The sequence below is a fragment of the Talpa europaea genome (genome assembly GCF_964194135.1).
Source record: "Talpa europaea genome assembly, chromosome: 1".
NCBI lineage: Eukaryota > Metazoa > Chordata > Mammalia > Eulipotyphla > Talpidae > Talpa > Talpa europaea.
The window spans coordinates 140,967,341-140,975,973 of NC_140073.1; the positions used below are offsets into that span (position 1 = coordinate 140,967,341).

Consider the following 8,633-nt stretch of genomic DNA (forward strand, 5'->3'; position numbering starts at 1 on the left):
GCAATGGTTTTCATGATCATCACCTTATACCATTATGGATATGAGACAAGGGGGGAAAAAAACCAGCTATGAACATGTTCTATAAACTAAAGAATTTTCCCTCTGAGTCTAGGCTCTCAACTACATTGTCTTATTTTCTTCATATATGGGATGTCTTGAAGTGGCCCCTGAAGGTAGAAACTCCGTCTCATTCATGCTTAGTCTGGTTTGAATATTTATTTTGTTACCTGACTGAGACAAGCACATTGGTCATCAGCCCCAGCAAATAATTTGAAGAAGGTGAAGTTTGTCCTCACTGACCCTTCTCTACATTCATCTTATCAGAATTGAATAATTGCCTCCTACCTATGGTGCGAAAAACTCTAGGCATGAAGAGACCCCATCTCTCCCTAGAGAAGCAACGATGCCAGGCATTTCTAGTCTAGCCTCCCTTGCAGTGAGGGTCCAGGCACTTGACCAGACTCTGTGCCCATGTTTACTGGCTGTGCACTTAGAATTGTAAGCTAGTAATTTGAAGACTCAATGCCTCCACTCTGGCAGAGCAGTAAGAGAAATAGCTTTGCTGTTTCACACAGCAGTATACAGGGTCCTGGTTTGATGATAATGTCAGGGCAGCCATTCTATCTTCACCCAAAGTGTGTTTTCAGATCTGGGGCTTGATTTTGGTCCTTGCTTCCAATTGTAGCATTGCCTCCAAGCTTGGTCTCTTGATTATTCTGGATATTCTCTGGATACAAATTCCTTAATGCCATTAATAATTAAAATTTTCCACAACAGGTTGTTTTTGGACTGATAGGATGCTTCTTTTTACCAACAAGTCCAGTGTCTTCAACAGATTACACAAATCCCTGGTCCTGGCCTAGGCGTTAAGTCTCAGCGCTACCACCACAACAGCCCACTGTGAAGGCCTGAGTTCAATCCCTAGCCAGGGAGCTAACCCACGTGGTGCGGCAGACCTCTCCTGTCTCGCCTGCTGCTCCCCTCAGCAGTGTGTTTCAGTCAATCCGCCTGTTATACTCCCTACTCTGTCTCTGGTGAATCCTCTCATTCCCCACATCTCTTGCCCACACCCCAGTTCTATGCAAAAATAGATAAAATCTTTAAAAACAAACAAAAAACCCTAAAGGACTCCAACTAAGCTGTCTTCCTAGAAATTTCCTCCCTTCCAGCCTTTTTCCTTTTCCTTTCCCCAGATCAAATTGCACATTTTCTGGGGCCTTCTCCATTAGGATCTTACTTTCTATAATGGATAATCTGATCAATTAAATCAAACCAACATGTTAATTGCTGACACTAATTTAATAATACCCCAAATATGTTAGCAGACACTTTTAATGCTTCAAAGCAAAGAAGAAAAATGTGCTTTTATTATCACACAGTGCCAGGGCCTGTAAGGTTTCCAGTCTTTGTCTGCAATCTCAAAGGTCCTCAGGCGTCCATCAAAATAAGTCACATCTAACCCCAATAACAGCTGTTCTGTGGACCAATCACACAGTAACAATTCGTACTTTATGGAAACAAAGTCTTTATTTCACTATGAAATATGATCAAACATACACACACAGACCTACTTGACATAGTTTAATGGCTTCTCATTACTTTTAAAATGAAGGGCATAAAAATAATAAATAAAATGAAGAGCAAAATATTTAACATGAGCCCTAACCTAGGCATATAAATGTTTGACAAGAGTGCTCAGGTGGGGGAGGGGTGATTTAAACCCTAACTTGTAGCACTTGCTGATTTTAGTGGGGTAAATACTTTCACCATGGTTAACTGCAAGCAACCAAAACTGTATCAACAGTGTTATGAAATTCCTGAATATTTAAGAGTTGACTCTTACAAAGGAATATGAACCACTAGAACTTGTTCTCCTGGCTACTTTTTTTTTTCTTTTTTTTCTTTTTTTTCTTTTTTTTCTTTTTTTTCTTTTTTTAAACATTTGCTTCCCCCCACCCCCTCAGGTTTAGTCCCCATAGAATTTCCTTCTCCAAGGCACCCATGCACCATCACCACAGTCCCCTGTGCTCCTACCTCCCTCTGATCCCTCTCCCTCTTCCTCCCCTGCAGAATGTCTCTGATATATGATTGTCTGTTTTTGTTTTGTTGTGTTTTGTACTGTCATTATTTTTACTCCTGGCTACTTACTACAATCACCACTCTACCCCTATTGGCTTTGTTAACTTCCTCCATACATCATACATTTGCCTCCCTGAGAACAAGTACCCACCCACCCCAGGCCCAAATCTTTCACAGATCCAAAGACTAGGTCAAGTTCTCCATTATAACTTTCCACAGCTGTGCCCCTCTCCTTACACAGCACTTATTTCAGTTTATGTATTAGCTCCCTAATGCATCTGGTTTGGTATTTATTTTGTTGTTTTTTTTTTTAATTTAAATTTTATGTTTATATTCCCCATACAATTACAACCCCCTTATTTTGGTTTGGTATTTAATAGCATAACTAAGCTCGGCTCTGCAGGACGTATGATGAATAGTTGTAAGACTTCCTTGTACACACCATTTTATGAAAGAAATTTCAGAATTTATCAGAAGGAAAACTTCAGTGGGTGAGTCATTCTCTGTTCTTACAGTCACAAACTTGACATAATCCTTCTATATTTCTTGGCTTCTTGGATTACGGAAGCTGAAGATCATCCAAATACTTTTTGTCTAATCAGTAAATAGTCTATGCATATGTCTCATGGAATGCCTCTGTGAGGCTGAGGTGGAAGGTTGGGAGATAATAGCATGGAAAAGACAGAGCTCCAGATTGCCCATGGCCACCTCCTCAGAGAAGTTCTGAGCTTCGATATCTCATACCTTGGTCTTATTTGTAAGATTTCCTTTGAATGATTTTTAGTGTGGAAAAAGAAAGTACAGCATATCAGTTTTTACTTCATAGGTGTGCAAAATAAGTACTAAAGTACAGTGTAATTGGGAAAAGTATTTGTCTTAAGGAAATATTTTTTCACGTATGAGAAATCCCAGCCTTCTTTCTTTTAGTTTCAACTCCCAGCAAAAGTTTGAATCCTTTCTGAGACTTGATCACATGGGTCCCATTTGCTTTGGCTTACAGTGGACTTGCCTATAGTCACATCATCAATCGCAGAACAACAACCTGAATCAGGCCTCCTGAGCCACCATCCACTTTCATTCTGCTTCTTAGTTGTATATTTCCAGAAGCAGCAGAAATTTCACTGATGCCCAAAGGAGAGCTAACGCCTCATGCCCTAGTGCCTACTCCATTAGAAATTCTGTTAGTTTTTAGATAAACTTTTCTGGACACTGTGTGAATATATAATAGAATGCCAGTAAATCTGATGAAGATCTATAGGCAAAATAGTCTTACTTCTTCCATCAATTTCTTAACTCAGAGTGCATTCTCAACTCTAAGACCAACAGGGCCTCTAACATCTGATCAGCAGAGTTCAGGATCTGGGCAAAGAAACCTAAAAATGCACTAGATCTATGGCTCAGAGAGATGCGAGTTCACATCCCACTGATGCCACTTCTTGGCTAATGTGATCTTGGGCAAGTTATTCTCTGTCTCCGAGGCTCAGTGTCCAGGGGGTAAGTATGTGCACCTTTTATGGTTTGTTGGAAAGAGTAAATGAGACAAATTCCTAACATGACCTAAATACTCAAGAAATTATTTCTACATGCTTCCATTAATTAATATTCTATGCAAATATTCTATGCTTATTAGAATGAGGTTTGCTATATATACGTAGTATCTGATCTATAAGTTCAGGTCATAATTTTGTTTCCAATACGTAACTAGCTAGTTCATACTATTAATTCAGGTAAACAAACATGCTGACTTTTTAATATTTGCCAGATACAGTATTAGGCCTGGACCATAAAAATGACAGCTATTCAGTTCCTGTTTTTAAGAAGCTGGTCATTTTAATCATAACTGATAGATGCGACAGGCTATGTTCTAAGAGAGACGTCTCATCACACCACAGGCAACTGCCACACTCAATTTTCAGGGCAATTCATGTGTGTGTGCGCACATGTGCATGTGTGCACCCGTGTGTGTGCGCAATTCTATGGTATCAATTTATATCAATTTCTTCTTATTCTAGGCATCAGAAAAAAAGAACAATTGGTCACCATTCTTCACGTAATAATCCTTCATTCCTTGAGAGTTATCAAGTTATTCCTCTCTCTTCTCTTTCTAGATTAAATAATTCCAATCCCTTTAACCTTTTCTCAGAGGCCCTATTTGCCAGCCTTCAGTTTAATCATTTTCACCGCTCCCCTCTGGAATCTGTCCAAGTCTTCTACATTAAAATATGTTGCTTTTGCTATCATTCACACTTCTAGGCAACTTACACTTTCACATAAACCAAGACAAAAGCCAAGCTGCTCCCTCCTCCAGTAAAAGAGAATATAGAGAAGGATAGATTTCCTGCATAAGAAATACATGGAAGACTTACATGCTCAGGCAAACTTGCATCTACTGTTGCCACTATTAAAGAAGGTCCCAAACAAAACAGCTTCAAAATAATACCAACCATTTTGCTTAACAATTATCTAAACTACTTTTAAGCAGATAAGGCTATTAACAGCAACCTTGAGGCTTGCTTTAGAAATACCTCAAGTTCTCAGTACGGTGCTAATAAAATCAATTAATGTGATCACACAGGAGTTTCTGAATCAGTAAAATATTGCAGGCCACCAAGCAGACAGTTGAGAGATTGCCCCACTATTTACAGGCCGTGTCTTTGACAGGTCAATCCTGGCAAAGAACTTAGGCTCTCTCCTTACATCCTGTCAATCAATACAAATTATTATTTCCCAAGCTGAGAGTGCAGAAAATTCTAAATGACTCTTAAGATGGAGACAGGCTGATCAAGCACACTGATCTCAGTGTGGTACTGACACAGGCGGGAAGAGGCAGATCAGAACACCAAAGCCCTAGTTAAATCTCTCTTCAAGACATGGATGATGTCAGGAACCTATTTCACCAAGAACCCATCTTTCTCTCCTCTCTTATCCTGTCATTGAGATGAAGCTGCCCCTGGTGAGCCAGCCATGCTTGTGTGCGCCCATGCCTGCACCCGCGCACACACACGATTCTTCTGACAAATTTCTAAATCCCTGCAAAAAACTGGAAGTGTCTTACTGGTTAATATTCTGCCTGTTTCAGGGAATTCTTTGTTTTGGAACTACTACTTGGAAAGAAATTGTTCACCCTATCTGGACAAATTGAAGGTATACAACTGGGGTGAAGAGAGTTGGTTAGAAAGAGAAACTTCTGTTTCTGTGGGGTAGCTCCAGGAAAACAGGTGGTAGTGGCCATACAGTTCACTTTCCCAAGCTAGTTTGGCTCTGTTCTGACCCCGTCTGGCCTACAACAGGCTGGGCTGACAGAGGACTGTCAACGCTAGCCATGAGAGAGCCAGCTATATCCTGAAAAAAACTCCTGGCTCAGTTCTCTGAAGACTCCGTGAAGTTCTGGGTCCAGAGAAATTCATGATTTGATGTGGAGTTTTCCCAGGAAAATATAGTCAAAGACAGCTCAGCCTGTCAAAGGATGACTTCAAGCTTAAGACTTATAGGATGGACATAATGATCCTGAAATAATCAGCCATTAGAATGGCCAGGGATTGATAATCACAGCATCATAACAAGTAGCACTCTCCCAGGCAAAAGCAGTTTGCTAGCTGTTTAACTGTCAGTGTTGAGCCATTACATCCCGCCCACTCTGGCTGGGGGCTCCAGGTCCCACATTTGCTCCAGGTGTTTGTCCATCAGAGACAAAAGGAGGCACAGCTACACCAATGTTTGCCATTGGTACATGCCTGCACAATCTAGGTCTGAGCGCACCAAAACTATGGGTGGTTAAAGTCAGAGCATTATTTTGTTTGATAAATATGCATGTAATTTGATAGCTACCATTTTTGCAACAGAGAAATTCCAATTATGAACTATAGCTTATCCCTAATTCTGTTTATTTGGTGGCAAAGACAGTCTCATAAATTCTTATCAAGTGGTAAGAGAGTGAAAGCAGGCACTGATATTGATGAATGTTGATATGTTACTTTGTAGTGGTTACGGCAAGTGGCCAGTAATGTGGAATTATTAAAGCATTAGTACACACAAATTAGTGCTTCCTCTCTTTATCCAAATAGGATCTTTAAAAATATATACCAATTTGCATCACCACACTATCATCATTGCACCTTGAGAAGAAATTTTTATTCCATTGAAATTTGATAATATCACCAACACTGATTTATACATTGGGAGGTCTTATATGGCATTGGGAGGTTATAAATGGCATTTCTACATTGGGAGGTTAATATGAAAAAAGAAATAAGGGGAAGAGGAAAAAAAAAAAACAAAGTAAAAAAGAACTTGAGTGAATTTTTTAAATATTTACCTAAAATGAGCAGGTGATTTTTTTTTAAAGATTTATTTATTTATACATGCAAGAACCAGGGTACAGGGCAAATGTGCCGAAGGTGAGAGGATTCACCAGAGACAGAGTGGGGAACAGAACAGGCAGACTGACTGAAATACACCGCTGAGGGGAGCAGCGGGCAAGACAGGAGTGGTCTGCCGTGCCATGTGGGTATCTCCCAGCCTGCCAGGCTCGAACCCGCACTGCAGAGGCTGTGGACAGCTTCACAGTGCTGTGCTCAACCACCTGCACCACCAGGGGAGGCCCTCAATAAAGCTTTTCTGAATCTGAAAAAGTACAAAGAAATTCCTACCGACTTTCAAAAGCCAACCATTTGGGTCATTCTTTAAAAAAAAAAAAATAGATAGCCAGCAGATTAAAGGAACTCCATTTATAAAAATCAAATCAAATGAACCTCTAACAAAGCTTGTTTGGGACATGAATAAATCATCTGGTCATGAATTATTCATTGTTATCAAGAAACTAGCCAAGGAGGGGGGATTCCAGGAACTGGGGCTGGGGAGGTGCTGGAAATGGAATGTAAGGGAGCTCCATGCCTCATCCCCACAGGGAACGGGCATCGCACAGGCCCTGTGCCCTGCTACAGACCAGGCTAGACCCCACTGAAAATCCAGAGGACACTTCAGCAGCCTTTACACCCCAAAAGATAAAGCAAACAGAGCTTCATCTGCAGAACTTTACTTTAGGAAACTGCATGTACTGAGATAGCACAGTAAGATTTTTTGAGCACTGACAATTTTTTTAAATGTATGCCTATACATGGGAAATGTGACAGCAGAGTTGACAATTTACATTTAAATGAGATGGTAGACAATTCCTTGATGACAAACTGGGACAAGTATACTTACACATTCATGAATTGGGGGGCTGGCGTTTCCTGGGGGGCAGTAGTAGAGACAGAGAACCTATCCGATTTAATTAACTAATCAATGTATATGTATGTTCCAGGTCCAAACTGCTTTGCAGGAACTACAATAATTCCGGCTGGCATTGAAGTGAAAGTGGATGAATGTAACATCTGTCACTGTCACAACGGGGACTGGTGGAAGCCTGCTCAGTGTTCCAAGCGCGAATGCCAAGGCAAGCAGACTGTGTAGAACAAGTTTCCAACCGATGACGAGCTCTTAGGAGAGGATGCTATGGCTTCTACACTGCACATGTTTAAAACAAAACACAATAAACAAACTCCTGCCAGCTACAACAGGGTCACCAGCAAAACCTTTTAGGGTTGACAAAAGTGACTATTTTACTAAGAGGAAATTTCTCTCTTTCTCTTGCTATATAAAGTATATACAGTATATAGCTATCAAAACGGCTTTTGTAATTATCCTTGCTTGAGGGTGACTTAATGACTGGATTTCTGGAACAAAAAAAAAAAAAAAACAAAGAGCCTTGTGCAGGCTCCTCCTCTGGTGACACCTCTGGCCTCTCAGCTCACCATCTGATTTACCCCCTTTTACTCTTCAGTACATCACACATGGCATTTTTCTCTTGTGTTGGGTTTTTTTCCATCCTTAAAGTCTAAGGGTGCAGATTTAACTGCACAGTGAAGTTTTAAGTTGTATCCACAAACTTTGGTAAAGAAATGTCAGGGCTAAGAACTCTTTCTAACCAGGAAGACACAAAGGCATCCAACCAATCATGCCCTGTAGGCTCAGAAACGAGGAGGGCACACATTTGGACCCACTGTTGGGCAGGGTGGGGAGTTGGCCCTTGGTGCAGTACGTGGGGGCTCACAACTTGATTATTACACACCACGCACTTCATATGCAAAACCTTGAAACTGCCAATCAAAAACAAGTATGTAAAGAACACCAAGACAGTGACTAAAGAATCCAAAGGGAGACTGGTATTCAAAATTGTAGCAGTAATCACCAGACTTTCCTTGATGCTGAATCTGAGTTTGGCTTGCAACCGAACACTTTCTAAATCCACTCTGTCACCTGGCACTATGAATACCACAACCAGGCTGAGTAGCCCCACTGTGAATCTGAATCCTTCTGAACACTTCTGGCTTTTCAATTCAGATCTGGCCAAACGCCAATGGCACACACAGGCAGTGTTTATGGTTTGGGACTGTATTTGCCATGTTACAGTAATGACCACTCAGCCCTATGTCTAAAACACAAATTCAGGACACTCTTTCCACCTCAAGTGCTGATTTAAAGATCAAAATTAAAGATTAGGGTAGAGTGAG

At 40.8% G+C, this 8,633-nt stretch overlaps 1 protein-coding gene across 1 annotated transcript in view; it reads left to right on the top strand.

The window, feature by feature from the left end:
* Nucleotides 1–7,533, top strand: part of VWC2L (von Willebrand factor C domain containing 2 like) — a gene marked incomplete at its 3' end in the record, with an annotated part of 158,477 nt that extends 150,944 nt beyond the window's left edge. Inside the window, exon 3 of the mRNA XM_084241574.1 lies at nt 7,385–7,533. Within this exon, the coding sequence (XP_084097700.1) occupies nt 7,385–7,533 (149 nt within the window). The remainder of the gene's footprint in view (nt 1–7,384) is intronic.
* Nucleotides 7,534–8,633: the final 1,100 nt, after the last annotated feature.